The sequence below is a fragment of the Amyelois transitella genome, chromosome 16, assembly GCF_032362555.1.
Source record: "Amyelois transitella isolate CPQ chromosome 16, ilAmyTran1.1, whole genome shotgun sequence".
Taxonomy (NCBI): Eukaryota; Metazoa; Arthropoda; class Insecta; order Lepidoptera; family Pyralidae; genus Amyelois; species Amyelois transitella.
The window spans coordinates 1,267,932-1,290,816 of NC_083519.1; the positions used below are offsets into that span (position 1 = coordinate 1,267,932).

Here is a 22,885-nt window from a genome sequence, read left to right on the forward strand (position 1 = left end):
AAAGGTTTGTACGGGATGTCAGTGTCAGAATCGACATTTTGATTTTGACAATCAGCTGAGGAAGTGAAAAATATCGCGGGCCGCGGTTATATTTTTTGTTTTCGTTGTTGCGCGTTTTCGTAATTTTATCATGTTTATGCCGTTTCGTTGATAAATATTTGGTTTCAAACATAAACAATAATGTCTCAGAGAGGGCTAGATAAAAAATACTCATTATTGAACTTTGTTAAGAAAACAAGCAGAGATTCTAGCAGAAGCACCAGTCCCAGGTTATTAGAAATTTTATAAATTAATATTAAGTGTATAATTTTGCCTCGAGCTGTCAAAGCGAGTTCGTTAAAAATGGCTTCTTCCGTAATTAAATGTAATAACTGCAACATAGTGATCTGTGAAGTGCTGGCATTTATCCAAAACAAAGTGGATATTATGAACGAAGAGTGTTTAGTACGAATTTGCAAAGAATCATTCTCCGAAACGGATATTGAGAATGCAAAGCGCCTACTATTTGAATCCGTGCAAACGTTGGCACCGATGATTCGAAGAAGGCGGGACGGTAAGTCGAAAAGAGACTTATTCGACGTGATAGCCTTGTTCAAAGAGACTGATCCTGAACTAGTCCCTATCTTTTGTGCTCGTGATCTTCAAAAACTACCCCCCATAAATTTTGATCACATCGATGCCACAAGACTACTAAAAGACATATTGATACTACAAGGAGGACTCAGAGAAGTGCAAGAAACTTATGTCACATCTACACAGTTAAGTGAATTGAGACAGGAGCTAAAAGACATTAAAGATAGCGCATCTAGCAAGACGAGCTTTCATAATTACGATTTAAACATAAATCGTAAACGCGGTGGAGTTGTAAACGACAGTTTTTGTCTCGATAGCGGTCCAATGGGTCTTACCCACATAGTCGAAAAATCATGGGAACCTATTGCGGAGCAACGGCCAAGTATCCATCTATCTCCCTCCCCCGAGCGCTGTACGGCAGACAGGGTCTCGCTCACACCTGCGGTACCTGTCACAGCTGGGCGTGAATTATCGGCGCCCGAGTCTCCGTGCGAACAACAACAGTGTGTGGCCACGAAATCCGTCGATTGCAATGTTTTGTTTGCGACGTTATTAAGAGTGGAGATGAGTTCAAAATAGAAAAACCGTCAGAAGAATGGACACTAAATCAGAAGAAAAGGCATAGAAATCGTCTATTGGGTACACAAGGAAAGGCAATAATGGAACCTAATAGTAAATTTAAAGCTGCTGAAACAAAAATCCCGCTATTTATTAACCGTGTTCACCATGATACATCTGAAAAAGATATCATAGACTACATTATGGACAAAACACGAGTCACAGTGACCCTTAAAAAGGTTGAGATGAAGTACAAGAGGGGATATAACTCATATAAAATATTTATTCCAGAAACGAAATTATCACTGTTTTTGAAAGATGACTTGTGGCCGGAAGGGATATCATTTCGCCGTTTTGTCTATTTCAAGGATTATGGACAAAACAAGGTGAAAGATAGTAATGACATGAACAGAAAAATCATAAATTGACATTAATGATGCAAAATAACTTAAACAATTTTAATCTAATAAGTTATAACTGTAAATCGGTTACAAGGTCCATTGACGCTGTGCGAAGCCTTTGTAGAACGGCAGACTTAGTGGCCCTACAGGAAACATGGCTATGGCCGCACGATATAACATATCTAGGTACCATCGATAGTGAATTTGCGTACTGTGGCAAATCGGCGGTAGATACGTCTGTGGGAATTTTAAGAGGAAGACCCTACGGCGGCGTAGCTTTGTTATGGCGTAAAAGTGTATTTAATACAGTCTCAGTGTTAGACTGTAAAAGTGCGCGTCTAGCGGCAATCAAGATAGTGTTATCAGATCGGCAACTGTTAGTGTTTTCTGTTTATATGCCCACTGTTTCGGACGACAACCTCCCCGAATATACCGAGTGCCTAAGTGAAATAAGTGCAATTGTGGACGAATATAACACCGAGTTTGTGTACATACTGGGCGACTTTAATGCAGACCATAGTACGTTATTCGGCAGAGAGCTTGACAGTTACTGTGATGAACAACAGTGGGTGTGTGCGGACTGGAAGTTCCTCGGACTTGAAGGTAACACATACATACATAAGTGACTGTCACGGTACCACCAGCTGGTTAGACCATTGTGTTGTGTCGACATAACGTATCAATCTATTTCAAGTATAAGGGTGCTTTATGATGTTCGCTGGTCAGACCATTTCCCATTGCGTGTAGAAATAAAGATTAATGCAATTAAATCTGTGTCATCAACAGAGAAAAATTATGGTTCTATTAATAAAATACTTTGGGGGAACCGAGAAAGTAACCAAATAGATAAATATAATGACGTTTGTAATAATAAGTTTGAACAATTTGTTTTTCCATCAGAATTTAAGAATTGTATTGACCATAAATGTAATAATTTTATGCATAAAGAATTAATTGATAAAATGTATATCCAAATTGTGAATATTTTAATTGACGCATCTGTTTTGTCATACGAATGCAAAACAAAAAAGGGACATAATTCTATCATTGGATGGAATAAGCATGTTAAGGATGCCCACAGCGCGGCCAGAGTTAGTTTTATGAATTGGGTATTTTTTAATAAACCCTCCTCAGGGCCCATTTATAATGAGATGTGTGAGACTCGAAGGTTGTTTAAGTCTAAACTAAAATGGTGTCAAGACAGTCAAGAAGAAATAAAAATGGACTTGATTGCTTCCCATCACGCTGCTAAACGGTTTGACAAGTTCTGGAAACAAACTAGCAAACTTAATCACCCTTCGGGTATGCCTGCCAGTGTGGGGGGCATTAACAATCCTACCGCAATAGCAAACCAGTTTAAAGACCACTTTAAGGTTGTTTCACCGTTGGGGCCATCCATGCAACATAGTATAATCAATGCAAGTGATAGTCAACAGGACTATTTACACTTTTCTACCAAAGAGGTGGCCACTGTAATAAAAGGCATGACCCGTGGTAAATCCCCGGGACATGACTCACTCAGTGTCGAGCATCTTCAGCACGCGGGGCCACACTTGTCGCGCGTGCTGGCGATGTTCTATACTCTTTGTGTGGGACATGCATACTTGCCAAAAGAGTTAATGTTGACCTTAGTTGTGCCAGTCCCAAAAAACAAAATGGGTGATAAGTCGGATATACAAAATTATAGGCCCATTTCATTAGCCGCTATCCTTGCTAAAGTGCTGGACAGTTTGCTTGATCGACAACTAACCAAGCATATCACTCTCCATGATGCGCAGTTCGGGTTCAGACCCGGACTCTCTACCGAATCAGCTGTTCTTTGTCTCAAGCATACTGTCCGGTATTACACGGATAGAAAAACACCTGTCTATGCCTGTTTTTTGGACCTTTCTAAAGCATTCGACCTCATATCGTACGACAAACTTTGGAGCAAACTTGATAATACAGAAGTACCAAAAGAAGTTATAGATATTTTCAAGTACTGGTACGGTAACCAGAGCAACTATGTTAGGTGGGCGGGCTCTTTGTCTCAGGAATACGCAATGGAGTGTGGGGTGAGGCAGGGGGGGTTAACCTCACCGACGCTGTTCAACCTTTACATGGACCAGCTGGTTCGTGAGCTCAGCAGCATTATGATAGGATGTTCTGTGGACGGTACGTTTTTTAACAACATAAGTTACGCTGACGACATGGTGCTGCTGAGCCCATCAATCAGCGGTCTCAGGCGACTGATCTCAGTCTATGAGCGTTACGCCGTGGCCCATGGCCTCAGGTACAATGCAACCAAGAGCGAATTTTTAATGTTTAAGGCTACCGCTAGGACATATTCATCTGTCCCGCCTGTCTCGCTTGCTGGTACGCCGCTTAAACGGGTCTCGCAGTTCAAGTACCTGGGGCACTGGGTGACGGAGAACCTTAGTGATGACCTGGACATTGATAGGGAGCGTAGGGCATTGTCTGTCAGATGTAATATGTTGGCCCGTAGATTTGCTAAGTGCCCCTGTAGTGTAAAAATAACGTTGTTTAAGGCATACTGCCAGGTATTTTACACATGCAGTCTATGGGTCAACTTTACGCAGAGGGCATACAGTGCCCTACGTGTTACATATAATAATGGCTTGAGGGCGCTCTTGGGGTTGCCAAGATACTGCTCCGCATCAGGTATGTTCGTACAGGCTCAAATTGACACTTTTCAAGCTATAGCCCGAAAGAGGGTAGCCTCCTTGATGCGCAGGTTGAACGGCACCCCCAATCGTCTACTCAGAGTCATCGCTGGCAGGGTAGATGGGCCCTTTTTATGTCACTGAACTCGACAGCATTCGAGCTTAAATAAAAACGTGTCAAATTATTACTAACATTAGTACATAAGATTTACTAACAACTCTGGACTGTGTCTGAAATAAACATATTTTATTTTTATTTATTTATAATACAACACTTGATTAACCAATAATAATTATTGTTTCAGTGGTAGCAATGAACCAACAACTGAGAAAAAATCTAAATTTGTATGGAAATCTAAATCTACTACCACAGCCACTAATTCAAGCAGTTCTTGTAAGTTTTTATTTATTTGTTACTAAGACAGCATAAGTTTAGCTAATCCTGTGCTTTGAAATCTCGGCTAGAATTAATGCGGATACACTGGATATATATTAAATACCTAATGCAGTATCCATTTTTAAGTTGTAAGCATCTAACAGTTTGTAATTTAATCAATTCACTACTAACCTTCTAGACTAGACATATATATACTTTATGATCTGTAAATAACTGTAATTTAAATTATTTATTGGGTGTAAATTCATATAATTTAAAGAAGAAACAAACTTTAATTTTAAGCACAAACCCAAAGATGACAAGATAAACTAGAAGCTTTTTCTAAAGGTTTGACTTACGCAATTATGATCATGGTCTAAGGTTCGCCCCATAGCCCCTTGATATACATAGAGGTAGTTATTTATTTATGAAATTAAATATTTTAGGGACACCACCATTCAAGAAACTCACAAGTGATAGTCTGCCACCAACTGTAAGTGTAACCTACTTTTTAATATTTTATTTATGAATAATGATAATGAATCTTTAGTCAGTAACCAAATGCAAATAAATATTCTATTATTCTTCCTTTGCCTTTGTTTGTACTTACTGAGGGTAATCCTATAATTTCAGCTCACATTAAGTCAAAAAGAGAACCAAGTACATGTATCGCCGTGCATACTTCCTAGTGTGAAAGCCAGTAATAAAGTGGATGCCTTGAAAAATAATGAATATAGCAGAAACCAAGTTGACAATATAAGCAATGACATTTTTGATGCCATGGATGTGGTTTGTATATTTCCATTAAATTATTAAATGTTAAGATGTTACTCAGAGACAAGAGATGAATGGAGAAAGCTCTACCTATATCCACCAACAAAAGTTAACTCTTAAATTGAAGAAGGAGAAGACATTTTTTAATTTGTCCATTCCTCAAATAGACTATGGATATATTCAGATAACTCAAAAATTGAACACTCTTTCTAAGCACTGAAAGGTAAAAATAAAAGGTAAAGTAAATTTTACTTTTTATTAGGTATGTAAAATTTTATAGTTTTTTTCAGGATGACGAAGCCAACAGTCTACCTGATGCTTTTCCATCTATCCATAAAATAAGTCTTGAAAAATCTGATAGGTCTATAAGAATAAGTGCCACTCCCTCTCCTCCCAAAACTAAACATCCAGCAGAAACAAAGCCAACTCACGTTAAACCAGAGAAGAATGTAACAACTCCAGTAAAAAGCAGTCCGCAGAAAGACAAGGATCCTCTGAAGAACTTGAAACTAGATGATTCAATTTCAAAGTTTTTGAGTAAAGTGTCACAAACACCAGCATTGAAGAAATTAAAGGTAAGTCTCATCATCTCCAATTGTAACTGCAAGATATCTATTGGATATGGGCTTTAGTATGTCATCAACTGGTCTATGGCTGATTTTTTTGAAAATATGTTTATCTATTTTTTCACTGGTATAGTTTTTTCTTAGCCTAAATATTGATGTTTCAGAGTAAAAGTACTTTAAAATATAAAGATATAGATGATTGTAAAACAATGTACATAGAATTATTAGAGAAAATAAGCAATGCTTTTGATAGAATCCCAAACTGTATCAAAGAGAAGTTCCCCGGTTACGACAACAAGACTTATACTAAATTAAAACATTTGAAAGCTAAATTAAAGACTGCCATACAACAAAAACCAGAAGAAGAGGAATTAACACAAACTTTAGAATCGCCGATCAAAGATAATAGTCTTAATAAATCAAATGGCTATGAAAGTCCCTCTCTCCTTAACTATGATGATGATTTAGAAGACTTCGATCTTGAAAGTAGTCAAATCCGTGGTATTAAGCCTTTGGATATTGATAAAATTAAAACTGACATAAAAACATCAACACCTGATACAATACATTTTGACAGACCCAGTACAAGTAAAACAATATATTCGGATATGATGGCTAAGAAATCTTTGTCATTCGACGCTTTTTCACCTTGTAATTCTTCCAAAAATTTAGATAATATTCAGTCTGAAAATGTATCAGAGTTAGATACACCTGAAGGGTCAAATAGGAGTAAAGGTAAATTTGTGTTCAAGCGGCCATCGCGAACAGCGGAAGAGCTTGGTAATAAATCTACCCCAGTTAGAGATGTCCCTTCCAATACATTAGAAAGACTTAAAAGCGCTTCGGAGAAATTGAAGCCTTTAGTGCAAGAAGAACCAAAGAAAATAACACCAATCGCAAATAGCTCTGTAGAATTTCAACCGCCGCAATTTAGTAAGAGTTCTTTGCTTAATTTCAACAAACCTTGTACAATAGTTTCTCCTATAGTGAAAGAAACTTCATTAGTGGACGAGGAAGACGATTATGAAGTGCCACTTGATATGGAAGATGACGTAGACTTACTAACGCCGGCTAAAGATAGTGTTATAAATATAAGTGACTCGAATACAAGTCAAAATGTTGAAGTGATTAACAATAAAGAGATTCCGGTAGATGACGATGGGTGGCCGGAGTATAGGATAGAAGATTTCGAAGATGAAATTGAACCAGTTACTAACGACAGTGACGTGATAAATTTGATGGAGCAGACTGTTACTGGTGAGGAGATGAAGCCCAAGTATGAAGGGATGGGTGATTTCCATGCTGGTACAAAGAATGATGGAATAACAGGTGTGTTATTAAGATTTATAGAATAAATAAATATCCAAGTAACACATTACACAGATTGAGCTAGCCTCATAGTGAGTTTGAGACTTGTGTAATAAATAGAATTTGTGGATTACTCTGTTCGTAATTTCGTAATCTCCTTTATCTTGTGATGTGAATATGAATCGAATCCGCATTTTGGTTTGTTGGATGATTTCTTGAGTATTATATTGATAAATAAATATAAATTATAAATAATAAATAAATATATACAGGACAAATTACAAAGATTGAGTTAGCCCCGAAGTAAGTTCGAGGCTTGTGTTACGAGATAATAATTCAAAGATACTGTATTTTATAATAAATACTTTTATAGATAAACATCTAAGACCCAGGCCAATCAGAAAAAGTTATTTTCTCATCATGCCCTGGCCGGGATTCGAACCCGGGTCGGTGTCACAGACAAGCGTACTATCGCTGCGCCACAGAAGCCGTCTATAGAAAATAGGGTCAGGGAATAGGGTTTTTTTCCAACGTTGTGATTATATCATCACTGCAACACTAATTTTATAGACTTGACATTTCGATTCCCGCCAAAAAATCCGATTTGCATATCAAAGTTGTCGTAATAATTGCAGGCGAATTCGACGGTTTGGACTACCCCCACTCCGGTCTCATGATGGAGATGTTCAAGGAGAAGTTTGGTCTCAAGGCCTTCCGTCCCAATCAACTTCAGGTCATCAACGCGGCTCTGCTCGGCAATGATTGTTTCATACTTATGCCGACAGGGGGCGGTAAGATTTAATTTAACCGATTTTAAACTTTCGTGTTGCATTATACTATTTATTAATCTTAATACACTCGCTCGGTGACCACGGATCATTATAACACAATTTGAAACGTCCGAGATAAAGTTTACGTGCGCGTTTAAAACCTTCATTATTTATATGAGCCTATCACTTAGTCGCCTATTACGACATCCATGGGAACGAGATGGAGTGGTCCTTTTCTTTTTTTAGGCAATGGGCTAGCAACCTGTCACATAAATAATTTTTAATTAATTTTTAATTATTTTATATTTGTATGTATTTATTATAAAATTTATATATGAAACTATTATAATTAAATCAAATTAAAACTAAAGCTCAAACTACTTATAAAAAGAAAGAAAAAAGATACTTACAAACTAATTAATTTAAAACTAAAATCTATACTAATATTATAAAGCTGAAGAGTTTGTTTGTTTGTTTGTTTAAACGCGCTAATCTCAGAAACTACTGAACCGATTTGAATAATTCTTTCACTGTTAAATAGTCTATTTATCGAGGAAGGCTATAGGCTACATTTTATCCCGGATTTCCTACGGGAAACGTCAACAATGCAGGTAAAAGTTGAATGAGTCGGCCATCTGCGAGCTTTCCACGCGAACGCTGCGCAAACCAACAAAGATATAGTAAAACAATGTACTAAAGATGTGAAGTACTCATTTTTTGCCACAAAAAAGTCCGCGAGAGCATATATCTATCTCTTAAGGTTTACTTACAATTATGTTCATTTTTAAGATTATTTTTTCATTATAAACATAAGTTATTTTGAAACCAATTTTCTTTAATTCAGTATTAATCCTTATCCAAATAAATATGTTTATTACTTTCGGCTTTTCATGTAGACTAAAATTGCCATTTACAGTATATAAATCAGACGAATAGGTTTTGAGATATAGTCGTTATAAGCAATTTGCAGCGAAACATTTAATACGGCGAACCAGCGTTCTTTCTAATACGCGTGACCGCCTGACCGCCCCCACCCCCTCACCCCGCATCTTTCGATCGCCCTGCTCTATCCTACTTCCTACATATAGATAGGTATCATTCTACGTATAATACTTCCTTTGTATGTTTGTCTGTTTTTACCTCTTACCTACTTTTAAACTGATTATGTCTCTATCTTTTAAGATTGTTGTTGATTATGAGTATTTAATTGTAAACACAACTGTCTTTGATATCACTTAATTTCAATGAACATCTTAGAAGATATTGGTTTGCACAAACAAACACACAAACGCACAACCTCTCACCCTAAACGCATATATACGGTCTCCGTTCGGTCGCGGGTAATGATGTGGGCCAAGTCGTCGCCAAGTCGCATAACAATTAGCAGCTATAATTGATAAAGCCGAGGAGAATGTTTGCAAAAATAAATATGATGCCCAAAATAACTATTCCACGCGGACGAAGTCGCGGGCACATCTAGTTATTTATAAAAAGAAAGAAAAAAGATGACTACAAACCAAAATTTAATTTATAAATTGTATACCTGTCACTATTTGAATCTCAATACTATCATTAAGCCAAACAGCTGAAAAGTATGTATGTATTTTTTAAAAATCTTCTTATTTATTTAGTATTTTAGGCAGTAAAATTAAGTGGGCATTAAATATGCCTCTTTCCCGGAGGTGTAGGCAGAACCTACATCCTTCCATTTGTGACCAACACACTGTGTCGTTTTGAAATTATTTAATTTTTTTTATCCCGTTACGATACGTCGTTCACTGCGTAATACTTAGCCTAATTACCCTTTGTATATGAACAAGGACTAACGAGGCATGACTTAAGACCTTCCATCCTAATCAACTAGTACCACCATACTATGACACGCGCGATGCCGTTTATATCGCGCGAAAAACTATCGCCGTCCCGTTTCACGTGATGATAAAAAGTGAAACTGTGATAGTTTACCGCGCGACAAACTATCACTGTCCCTGTCTGATAAAAACGGCGTTGCTCGTGCCTTACTTTATTAATGAATGTACATTACTTCGAAAATAGTCATTGGTTCATGGCCGAGATGGGATTCGAACCTGTGCCTTTTTGCGCCACACTCATTTTAACCACCGATTCGACCACCTCCGCGCTCAAAATTAATATTTTTATTTCAGGCAAATCTCTGTGCTACCAACTGCCTGCCGTGTTGACGCCCGGAGTCACAATCGTGATATCGCCGCTCAAGTCTCTCATCTTGGATCAAGTCAACAAGCTTCTGTCGCTTGATGTGAGTTGGTAATTTTCATGTGATTCGGATACGATTCTTGTTGAAACCAGTGTAGAATAAGTTTAGCAGACTTTGTTGACTGAAAATTACTTTATGTTATGACTTATTGATTCTGTGATTTATCATCTGTTTTATTAAATCAAACTTTGGTTTGGATTTTAGATGTCTGTCCATATTCTTACATATAATAAAAAGTATGATAAAGCTTACATATATATTCAATCATATTTATTAATGTAGACAATGTGCATTCGTTTATGATTTAAGAGTTCTATATTTGTAAATTGACGTACGGTGAAAATGCTGAAGTGTAGTTTGTTTCGCCGCTTCTTCTACACATGCGCTTTGGAAGTCGTAGTTTTGACTTCAATAAGTGATACCTTGTATCAAATTTTGAAAATGATCAATTCTATTCTACTGATTGATGTCAGTAATAAAAAAATAATATTATTAATATATAGCAAAAAAACGATATGGAGAATCTGTATTTATTTATAATTACTACTGATGATTGGGCAGGTTAATTCCTCCTTACAGAGGAAAAGTGCCAATAATCACAACACTCCAAGGGTATGTTCATCAGTGACAGTGGTTTCTGAGAGCATATCATTTTATGTACAGATACCAGCCGCTCATCTCTCAGGCGACGTCTCTCTCTCAGCCTGTGACGAAGTCTACCACAAGCTATCGATGAGGGAGCCACTTCTGAAGCTGCTGTACGTGACCCCGGAGAAGATCAGCAGCTCAGCCAAGTTCCAAAGCATGCTGGACTCGCTCTACTCTAGGGACAAGATCGCAAGGTAACCGTTACTTTTTTTCTTGGGAAAACTGTGTGAAACCTGTACCTTGAAGCAATTGGATGTTGGATGTGTAAATATGTGCCGTGTGGTTCCCAGCACCAATATAAAAAAAGAATAGGACCACTCCATCTCTTTCCCATGGATGTTGTAAAAGGCGACTAAGGGATAGGCTTAAAAACTTGGGTTTCTTCTTTTAGGCGATGGGCTAGCAACCTGTCACTATTTGAATCTCAATTCTTTCATTAAGCCAAATAGCTGAACGTGGCTATTCAGTCTTTTCAAGACAGTTGGCTCTGTCTACCCCGCAAGGGATATAGACGTGACCATATGTATCAAATATGGGTTAAGTTTCTTAGCAAAGGTGCGGAGGGCAGACGGAAGTCGACTCACCAAATCCAGGATCATAATTATAGGCGCACGCCCGGCTTCTCTCCAGAAGGTGAGGATGTAAGGCAGTTAGGAAGAAGACTAACTGCTTCTAAAGGGCCATATTTACATTTGTTTCCTTTTATACAAGGTTCGTGATAGACGAGGCGCACTGCGTGTCGCAATGGGGCCACGACTTCCGGCCGGACTACAAGCGGCTGTTCATACTGCGCGAGCGCTTCCCCGCCGCGCCGCTCATGGCGCTCACCGCCACCGCCGCGCCGCGCGTGCGCCTCGACGTCCTGCACCAGCTGCAGGTCAGTGTGCGGGCGGCAGCAGCTGCAGGGCAGTGTGTGCGGGCGGCACCAGCTGCAGGGCAGTGTGTGCGGGCGGCACCAGCTGCAGGGCAGTGTGTGCGGGCGGCACCAGCTGCAGGGCAGTGTGTGCGGGCGGCACCAGCTGCAGGGCAGTGTGTGCGGGCGGCACCAGCTGCAGGGCAGTGTGTGCGGGCGGCACCAGCTGCAGGGCAGTGTGTGCGGGCGGCACCAGCTGCAGGGCAGTGTGTGCGGGCGGCACCAGCTGCAGGGCAGTGTGTGCGGGCGGCACCAGCTGCAGGGCAGTGTGTGCGGGCACCAGCTGCAGGTCAGTGTGCGGGCGGCACTAGCTGCAGGGCAGTGTGTGCGGGCGGCACCAGCTGCAGGGCAGTGTGTGCGGGCGGCACCAGCTGCAGGGCAGTGTGTGCGGGCGGCACCAGCTGCAGGGCAGTGTGAGCGGGCACCAGCTGCAGGTCAGTGTGCGGGCGGCACCAGCTGCAGGGCAGTGTGTGCGGGCGGCACCAGCTGCAGGGCAGTGTGTGCGGGCGGCACCAGCTGCAGGGCAGTGTGTGCGGGCGGCACCAGCTGCAGGGCAGTGTGTGCGGGCGGCACCAGCTGCAGGGCAGTGTGTGCGGGCACCAGCTGCAGGTCAGTGTGCGGGCGGCACTAGCTGCAGGGCAGTGTGTGCGGGCGGCACCAGCTGCAGGGCAGTGTGTGCGGGCGGCACCAGCTGCAGGGCAGTGTGTGCGGGCGGCACCAGCTGCAGGGCAGTGTGAGCGGGCACCAGCTGCAGGTCAGTGTGCGGGCGGCACCAGCTGCAGGGCAGTGTGTGCGGGCGGCACCAGCTGCAGGTCAGTGTGCGGGCGGCACCAGCTGCAGGGCAGTGTGTGCGGGCGGCACCAGCTGCAGGGCAGTGTGTGCGGGCGGCACCAGCTGCAGGTCAGTGTGCGGGCGGCACCAGCTGCAGGGCAGTGTGTGCGGGCGGCACCAGCTGCAGGGCAGTGTGTGGCGGGGGCACCAGCTGCAGGTCAGTGTGTGCGGGCGGCACCAGCTGCAGGTCAGTGTGTGGCGGGCGGCACCAGCTGCAGGTCAGTGTGTGGCGGGCGGCACCAGCTGCAGGGCAGTGTGTGCGGGCGGCACCAGCTGCAGGGCAGTGTGTGCGGGCGGCACCAGCTGCAGGTCAGTGTGTGCGCGCGGCACCAGCTGCAAGTCAGTGTGTGCGGGCGGCACCAGCTGCAGGTCAGTGTGTGCGGGCGGCACCTGCTGCAGGGCAGTGTGTGCGGGCGGCACCAGTTGCAGGTCAGTGTGTGCGGGCGGCACCAGCTGCAGGTCAGTGTGTGCAGGTCGTGCGACACACTAATCGTCGATCGCATGCACGCTGCACTGCGCCTTAATTACATACGTATAATGCAGTCGGTCCGAGTCGGACGACCGAGGTCGGGCAAAGGCGACTGCACGCTGCACGAGCCCTTAAATTGACAAATAAGGTTGATAGAAAGCTCATCAAATTGTTTCATCATCAGGTTAAGAATTGCAAGTGGTTCCTGTGCAGCTTCAACCGGCCAAACCTGCAGTACAGGATCCTGGAGAAGAAGCCCAAGAGCATCAACCAGGAGGTTGCCAATATCATCAAGGAGAAATTCTTCAGGTAATTTGTATTATAATTCACACTGCTATTCTAATTTTATAAATGTTTACTAATGTGTTTGTTTGTCAGTCATTCAGGGATAAACCATTGAACCTATTTCTATAAAATTTTGCATACATGTAGTGTGATGTGCAGAGAAGGACATAGAGTAATTATTACGCTGGGTTAAGTTCATCCAGGATCAAATCTGAAGGTGGGCGAATAAAAGAGGATTGATGTTATAAGTGAGTGTTTCCCAGGGACTCTGGCATCGTATACTGCCTATCCCGCAAGGAGTGCGAGGCCGTGAGCGGCGATCTGCGCAAGGTGGGCATCCAGGCCGCTGCCTACCACGCGGGGCTGACGGACAAGAAGAGGGAGGCCGTGCAGGCTTCCTGGGTCGCTGATAGGGTTAAAGTGGTAAGTTGGTTTTGTAAATACCTTACAGTAATGTCTGTGGATTCACTTTAATTATGAGCTTGAGATATATTAAATATACGAGTACAAACTATACGAACATATTAAATACTAAAAAAACTTGGGAAATTGTTAAATTTTGAGTTATTAAAAAAAATTACTTTGTCCGGATTTATAAGTAAAATTAAGTAAATATTTTAAGATTATTCTTTAATGAATAGGTACAAAAGTATTGTTGTACTGGCCAGTTCAACAATACTTTTGTTTCTTAATAAAAAAATATAAAGATTTAACACTGGCACTTCTGTAAATCAGCACTTGCGTTCTCTTTATAAATTACGCGCAAGCTTTAAGCTTTACAAATACGAATGGAAATTTACAGGCTTGCAATATGTTAAGATACGATTTTCATAAATTGATCAGATCGTAATAAAATTGAATTATCACCAGATCTGCGCGACAATAGCCTTCGGCATGGGCGTGGACAAGGCGGATGTCCGGTTCGTGATCCACCACAGCATGCCCAAGTCCGTGGAGGGATACTACCAGGAGGCGGGCCGAGCGGGCAGAGACGGCGAGCCGGCCGCCTGCCTGCTGTACTACAGCTACACCGACGTCATCCGGTACCGGAGACTGCTGGACAGTGAGTATACAGGAGGCGGGCAGACGGCGAGCCGGCCGCCTGCCTGCTCTACTACAGCTACACCGACGTCATCCGGTACCGGAGACTGCTGGACAGTGAGTATACAGGAGGCGGGCAGACGGCGAGCCGGCCGCCTGCCTGCTCTACTACAGCTACACCGACGTCATCCGGTACCGGAGACTGCTGGACAGTGAGTATACAGGAGGCGGGCAGACGGCGAGCCGGCCGCCTGCCTGCTCTACTACAGCTACACCGACGTCATCCGGTACCGGAGACTGCTGGACAGTGAGTATACAGGAGGCGGGCAGACGGCGAGCCGGCCGCCTGCCTGCTCTACTACAGCTACACCGACGTCATCCGGTACCGGAGACTGCTGGACAGTGAGTATACAGGAGGCGGGCAGACGGCGAGCCGGCCGCCTGCCTGCTCTACTACAGCTACACCGACGTCATCCGGTACCGGAGACTGCTGGACAGTGAGTATACAGGAGGCGGGCAGACGGCGAGCCGGCCGCCTGCCTGCTCTACTACAGCTACACCGACGTCATCCGGTACCGGAGACTGCTGGACAGTGAGTATACAGGAGGCGGGCAGACGGCGAGCCGGCCGCCTGCCTGCTCTACTACAGCTACACCGACGTCATCCGGTACCGGAGACTGCTGGACAGTGAGTATACAGGAGGCGGGCAGACGGCGAGCCGGCCGCCTGCCTGCTCTACTACAGCTACACCGACGTCATCCGGTACCGGAGACTGCTGGACAGTGAGTATACAGGAGGCGGGCAGACGGCGAGCCGGCCGCCTGCCTGCTCTACTACAGCTACACCGACGTCATCCGGTACCGGAGACTGCTGGACAGTGAGTATACAGGAGGCGGGCAGACGGCGAGCCGGCCGCCTGCCTGCTCTACTACAGCTACACCGACGTCATCCGGTACCGGAGACTGCTGGACAGTGAGTATACAGGAGGCGGGCAGACGGCGAGCCGGCCGCCTGCCTGCTCTACTACAGCTACACCGACGTCATCCGGTACCGGAGACTGCTGGACAGTGAGTATACAGGAGGCGGGCAGACGGCGAGCCGGCCGCCTGCCTGCTCTACTACAGCTACACCGACGTCATCCGGTACCGGAGACTGCTGGACAGTGAGTATACAGGAGGCGGGCAGACGGCGAACCGGCCGCCTGCCTGCTCTACTACAGCTACACCGACGTCATCCGGTACCGGAGAAAGTAGAATGAAAGAGATTTTAAATAGTTAGTATTTATATAGCTTTTCCACAGCCTACCAAGTCCGTGTCAGTTGTAAAAAAGATGACAGAACTAACAAAATGTTGCACTATTTATTATAATAAAACTGCTAAAATAATGTCTTCCTATTCGCTATACCAGTCCAAAATCAAACCTATTGATCTCTCACGAATCAACATTCTGATACTCGCAATTTAATAGAAACAGCTGGATACCTCACTCTCTTCCAAAGAAGTTTCTTTTTCTATTCCTTTCTAAGCGCACTGTCCAACTCAAATGTTTTTCTGAACTTGCCAGTGGAACGCAACACGACCCCCGAAGCGAAGCGGGTGCACATCGAGAACCTCCTCCGCATGGTGGAGGTTTGCGAATCTGTGACCGAGTGTCGGCGAGTGCAGGTGCTCTCTTACCTCGGGGAGAAGTTCCAGCGGGAACAGTGCAAAGCCAGGAGGGCTACAGCCTGCGATAACTGCTTGAGGGAACACAACTTTAAGGTTTGATTTAGTTGACAATGCTCTAGGACTCTAAAACATCTTCTAGGGGAGGATAGTATTCTGTGGGCTTTGCGTAAAATATTCTATATAATGTGCCTCTAGAATAGGACCACTCCATCTTTTTATCTTTGATGTAGAAAAAGCGACTAAACGATAGGCTTATGAAGTTAGGATTCTTCTTCAAGGCGATGGGCTGACATCCTGTTACTATTTGAATATAAATACTATTATTAAGCCTAACCGCGAACGTGGCATGTCGATCTTTTGAGACTGCTGACTCTGTCTACCTCGCGAGTAATATAGACGTGATTATATGGATGGATGTAAGTGCCTTAATCTTCAAAGAGAGGAGGTGGAGGCCAGGAGGGCTACAGCTTGTGATAACTGCTCGACGGAACACAACTTTAAGGTTAGTTTTAGTTCGAAATGTTCTAAGAAAAAGTATCTCCATCTTTTAGGAAAAGATAATATTTACATAGAATATTCTAGAAGTCACTCAATGAAGGAAGGCTAGGAAGACTAACTGCTTGGCTGAACACATATTAAAGAGTCAATTGGTTCCTGTGTGAATGTCACAATGATCTATACGATGCACATTCAGGCTACTGAATGTGTAACCATGATCGATCCAATTTGGGTTAGATTTACACATACCTTAACGGCGTGTAGGCAACATTCTCTATCTACGCCATAGCAACGGTTGCCATGGTTTTTTAGTTAGGAAAAATTTCAGATATTATATTTATTGCCAAATATTTTCAATTTAATTAATTTTTAATTAATATTATAATTTGACAAATTTATTATTATTATTATTTGTCATTGAAATATTGACAAAATGAGCATAATTAGACAGAACCTTAATATGCTGCTTATTTTAAATAATGTTTATAATTCCGACGCCTTAAAAGGTAGAATATGTGTTTACAGAAACTGTACCTAAATACTTAAGACCTGTATTGTAACCATATTCAAGGAATAACCACATTGTGACTATTATTTATCTCCTCTTTTCTCCTTCTGTCATCTGTAGTGAATAACTAACTTAGCGACTATACTTCCTACACGGTGAACTGAAAGTTTACGTTTATTTTTCATATGTAGGCATCTTCTTACAAAAATTGCTATGTGGTTTTCATGCATCAAAAGCTGTTTCAATTTGTTCTCATTTGATGCCGTTAAATACTTTAATAATTGAACCATTAAATTCTCATAGTTGCCAACGGCTAGTGGGCTAATAATTATGTCCTATACCTCTTGAGAATATTTATGTCCTATACCTCTTAATATAAATAATAATAACCTCAAAATCTGCAAATCATCTTTCAACACAAATCAGAATTCGATAACCTGTGGCGCCATCTAGTGGTAGCCCAGGGAACCAACGCGCAAACTGATATACTAGTTTTGCCAGATACCAACAGAGGGCGCTACTAACCGCAATCACAATGGAGGAGATTAAAAATATGTTGATAACAATGCAGGAAGAAATGCGACAGCAAAAAATAGACATTTTGGAGATGAAAGAAGACATCAAGAACACCATCACAAATAGTATAAATGAGAAATTTAAGAACCTCGAATGCAAAATTGAGATTTTGGAGCAAAAACTAGACACACAAGAAAATAAAATAAATAATTTGGAAAGATTTATAAGAAGAAAGAATTTACTTATTTTCGGAGTCGAAGAACGCGAAAACAATTATCAAGAGTTAGAGGACATGGTGTTAAATATTATTAGAAATCAACTGAACATCGAATGTGAAAATAACAGCCTAGAGTCAGTAAGGAGACTAGGAAAAAAAGGGGACAACAAGACCAGACCTATTGTTATTACGTTTCTCACCATGGGTTTTAAAATTCGCATCCAGAAAAACAAAAAGAAACTAGAATCAACACCATATTACATCAAAGAAGATTTTCCTCTGGAGGTGATTAACAAACGTAAAGAATTAAAAGCTGAGCTAGAGAAATTGAAAGAACAAGGACAAAAGGCAATTATTAAATATGATAAACTTATAATACTGGAAAAAAATAATCAACAGGAAAATCTACAAAAAACAGAAAGTAAAAAACGAAATCTATCAGAATCTCCAGAAATTACTTGCCGTACAAATGAAGAACGAAAGATAAAACAACCTGCAAAAATGAATAGAGTCAATAGCAACATAACCAACTATATTATAAGGAAACCTACGCTCACGCTTCACAAAAGAACATCTTCACAAGTTCAAGACTCAGGAAAAGAATAGCAATTAATAGCAGCCCCTCCAAGCATCCCAACACGTGAACCCCGCACACTCACACCCCGAAGCCGGCTTGTCACCGCGGGGCACGAAGACTACATCCCTCCATGTAAAAAATTATACTACATTGCCACTTTTAATGTACGGTCCTTATTATCAGATTCAAGATTAATGCAGCTGGAATATGGGAGTAGACTGGCTAGAGACCGCAATAAGTGGAAAGACATGGAGGAGGCTTTTACCGCGTTAGGCGGTCCTTACATCAATATAGAAAAAAAAAAAAATTTTTTTCATTAATAATTAATTTATATTATAACTATATTTGTTTTTAATACTAACTAAATATTTAAATCAAATTATTAATCTAATGTAATAATCTAATATAAACTAATTATTATTATTAATATGATTGTTAACAAGATTACTAGAATTAAATAAAAAAAAAAAAAAATTGTTACATGAAGAAATAAATAAATACCAATATAATTATATACATTATCTATTTAAAAAACTTATACTTAATGCATACAGTATTAAATTGAAAATAATTGTAATGTAATGTAAGGAATCAAATAAAAGCTTTTTATTATTATTATTATTTATTATACCTCTTGAGAATAATTATGTTCTATACCTCTTGAGAATAATTATGTCCTATACCACTTGAGAATAATTATGTCCTATACCTCTTGAGAATAATTATGTCCTATACTACTTGAGTATAATTATGTCCTATACCATTTGGGAATAATTATGTCCTACGAGTATACCACATGAGAATAATTATGTCCCATACCACTTGAGAATAATTATGTTCTATACCTTTTAAGAATAATTATGTTCCTTACATCTTGAGAATAATTATTGTCAAGTTGGCTAATCACATAGTTAAATTTTGTAGCATCTATCCGTTTTTTTAATAGACTTGGTCAACTAGTTGACTGGTAGAGAATGCCATACGGCATTAAGTGCGGCCTTTTGTACCTTTTTTTTGTGCATTAAGGTTTTAAATTAAAAGAAAAACTTTAAATTTTGTGTTTTAGAACTTAGTTAAATAAAAAAAAATATTAAAAATGTTTTATCATATCCAGCCAGTCATAGAATTTAAATTTGACGTGTTTATCGTCTCCAGCCAGTGGACGTAACAGAAGAATGCAAGCTGATAGTGCGCGCGGTCCGCGACGTGTCGGCGGGCGGGCGCGCGCCGCACACGCTGCTGCACGTGGCGGACGCGCTGCGGGGCTCGCTGCAGGCGCGGCTGCGGGCGCTGCACCACACGCCCATACACGGCCGGTCAGTGGGCAGATATACAGGCTGTCTTTTAATTTAACTGTTAAGTGTACTTATCTAAAGGATATTTAAAAACGTTAAAAGAAAATTATCAGTTCATATTTCAGAAAGTAGGAAAAAAAATAAAAGTTTCAGAATCCACGATCCTAAATACGTCATATCACCCCGCGACAAATACCAAAAGCGACGCGTAAGATTCAGAGGTCAACGACACAATTCATTCAGCTGAGCGATCTCGACAACTCTGTACTTTACTTGATCTTGATACTAGAAAAATAATTTATTTTTCAGACATTTATTTACATGTTAAGTTTTAATTTCTTTTTGTAGTATTGGTCTTAAATAAAGCGTGTGACGTAGTTTTTGAGGGTTTTTTAAATGTGTAAATGATGACGTTTAATTTAAATAAAAAAATAGGCTCAAACGGCTCAGAAGCATGGGTATAGTCTATGTTTAAAAGGATGCAGTTGTTTTAAATGTCACCCTGTATAGTTGGTGAACTACTAGCGACTCATTGCAGACACTTAATGATGACTCATTCTATGTATTTTTTTATTAAAATAGTAAAAGTAATATATTAAAATGATTTTTTATAAAAATAGGCTCAAACGGCTCAGAAGCATGGGTATAGTCTATGTTTAAAAGGATGCAGTTGTTTTAAATGTCACCCTGTATAGTTGGTGAACTACTAGCGACTCATTGCAGACACTTAATGATGACTCATTCTATGTATTTTTTTATTAAAATAGTAAAAGTAATATATTAAAATGATTTTTTATAAAAATAGGCTCAAACGGCTCAGAAGCATGGGTATAGTCTATGTTTAAAAGGATGCAGTTGTTTTAAATGTCACCCTGTATAGTTGGTGAACTACTAGCGACTCATTGCAGACACTTAATGATGACTCATTCTATGTATTTTTTTATTAAAATAGTAAAAGTAATATATTAAAATGATTTTATATAAAAATAGGCTCAAACGGCTCAGAAGCATGGGTATAGTCTATGTTTAAAAGGATGCAGTTGTTTTAAATGTCACCCTGTATAGTTGGTAGCTACGTGCGACACATTACAGGCACTTACTGATGACTAATTCTATGGATTTTTTTTTCAGATGCAAATCATGGCCACGCAGCGATCCCCAAAGACTTCTCCGACAGATGGTAGTGCGAGGTTTGTTGGCTGAGAAACTTGTGGTCAGCAACGACATCGCCAGCGCCTACCTCGTGCTGGGACCGAACGTTGACAAGTAGGTTTATTGTCACCTCATACGTACATACATACATATATACATACATATAGTAGGAGATCATCACGCCAGGGTCACCAGTTGTAGGATGTACTAAAGGCCGCCCGCGACTTGTCCGCATGAAAACCCTATCAATCCCGTGGGAACTTCGGGACAAAAAGAATGTATTGTTATTCTGGGTCTTCATAAAATTTCATCGTAATCGGTTCAGTAGTTTTTGCGTGAAAGAGTAACAAACATCCACACTGACATACTCACAAACTTTCGCATTTATAATATTAGTAGGATATGGTCAAATTTAAATAAATTGATGTAGGTACACAGTGTACTGGATGTTGATTTAGGTTCGAATCAATTTACAAATATTAACATGGTTCCTGTTCTTGTTATATTCTTATGTAATGTATGTTCTCTGTATGTTCAGTATGTTCTCCATATAAACGAAGTTTTACGCGATAAGTTATTGTAATAATATTTGCAGGCTAATGAACGGCGGCCAACGAGTGTTGTTCCCTATGCAAGTGTCGGACAAACCCAGTCTGACCGTCACCGCTCCAAAGCCGGCCAGCGAGGGGAACTCCACGGTGGATGTATTGATAAAGAGGATTGAAGAGAGGTGCTACGCGGATTTGGTTGAAGCTTGCAGGTCAGTTGATAAGTCTATATATGTATATAAAACGGTTATTATAAATATATATATAGACACGTCTATATTCCTTACGGGGTAGACAGAGCCAATAGTTATTTTAAAACTGAGTTGAAAAGTACCCGAAACCGCCGTGCTTGCATGAAAAGAGTTATGAATGTGGATGAAGCGAAGGAAGTATGTAGTGATCGTGGCAAGGGGAAAGATGTAGTCTCTGTCTACACCTCCGGGGAAAAGGCGTGATTTTATGTATGTATGTAGGTATGTATAAAACTGTTCCGGTTACTTTATGATGGACAGACGAAACACAGCCCACACTTTTGGGTTAAGAGACTTGAAATTTGTCATGTAGGTTTCCTATGTGGTCTATCCCGCTTCGGCCATGTACTTAGTACTTTTTAGTACATTAGTTTGAATACTTACCGATGCTCTTACGGCGAGGAAATCTGCACATTCAGGCAACTGAATATGTCACCATGTATCTAATACGGGTTAGGATTCCCTGCAAAGTTTGTGGAGGTCAGATGGGAGTCGCTTCGTGCAAAAACCTGACTCACCCAATCCAGGATCCATGGTCAAAGGCATACCCCGGGCTCCTCTCCAGAGTGGTGAGGATGCAACCGGGACTAAAGCCAGGAGGAAGAAGTTTCTTATGTAGTTTAAGGGTGCACTAAAAGGGGTTTCCCGAAATACCCGCGGGATCGGGAATTTTTCGTTGTAACTGTGGCGACATCTCTACGCCACTCGTCACAACATCCAATCTCACAACAACTGTCAATCATTGCGAAGAAATTGACGCGCTCAACCAATAGCAGCGAAGAATCTAAGACGCGATTTCAAAGATTTCACGGATTGGAGCTATATAAACAACCTCCGACACAACATCGTCTGTCGCGCGGTTCCCCAGGCATAACACCTAGCCTGGCCGAAGATCTTCCCTTTGGTGGCGGTCGAGCCGAATCATCGCTCCTGCTACATAACCATATTCAACGAATTATTGTTATCATAAAGAAGATTATCTATAATGAATATTAGTAAATGAATAACGCTATTCGGAACAGGGAGATGGCATCAGCTCGCGGCGCGTCCTTAGCCTCGGTGCTGCCTCAAGCGGCGCTGAAAGCAATGGCGCGCCGGCTGCCGGAGACCGAGGGCGAGGTCCTGTCGCTCCCGCACGTCACGCGCGCCAACTACCAGAAGTACGGGGCGCAGCTGCTGCAGATCACCGCCTCGTATGCTGTGGAGAAAATGGGTGGGTGAATTGATTGTATTTGTCATTTCT

The 22,885-nt window shown here is 41.4% G+C and overlaps 1 protein-coding gene across 1 annotated transcript in view; it reads left to right on the forward strand.

Moving 5' to 3' along the window:
• The first annotated feature begins 66 nt into the window (after positions 1 to 66).
• The window catches only part of LOC106138930 (recQ-like DNA helicase Blm), a 25,958-nt gene continuing 3,139 nt past the window's right edge, over positions 67 to 22,885 (forward strand). Inside the window, exons 1-18 of the mRNA XM_060948470.1 lie at positions 67 to 269; positions 4,501 to 4,589; positions 5,018 to 5,064; positions 5,205 to 5,360; positions 5,636 to 5,920; positions 6,076 to 7,240; positions 7,855 to 8,010; positions 10,155 to 10,267; positions 10,889 to 11,067; positions 11,585 to 11,750; positions 13,271 to 13,395; positions 13,635 to 13,794; positions 14,242 to 14,434; positions 15,977 to 16,173; positions 19,552 to 19,712; positions 20,823 to 20,957; positions 21,439 to 21,603; positions 22,665 to 22,855. Coding sequence (XP_060804453.1) covers positions 181 to 269; positions 4,501 to 4,589; positions 5,018 to 5,064; positions 5,205 to 5,360; positions 5,636 to 5,920; positions 6,076 to 7,240; positions 7,855 to 8,010; positions 10,155 to 10,267; positions 10,889 to 11,067; positions 11,585 to 11,750; positions 13,271 to 13,395; positions 13,635 to 13,794; positions 14,242 to 14,434; positions 15,977 to 16,173; positions 19,552 to 19,712; positions 20,823 to 20,957; positions 21,439 to 21,603; positions 22,665 to 22,855 — 3,772 coding nt within the window. The 5' untranslated portion in view covers positions 67 to 180. The remainder of the gene's footprint in view (positions 270 to 4,500; positions 4,590 to 5,017; positions 5,065 to 5,204; positions 5,361 to 5,635; positions 5,921 to 6,075; positions 7,241 to 7,854; positions 8,011 to 10,154; positions 10,268 to 10,888; positions 11,068 to 11,584; positions 11,751 to 13,270; positions 13,396 to 13,634; positions 13,795 to 14,241; positions 14,435 to 15,976; positions 16,174 to 19,551; positions 19,713 to 20,822; positions 20,958 to 21,438; positions 21,604 to 22,664; positions 22,856 to 22,885) is intronic.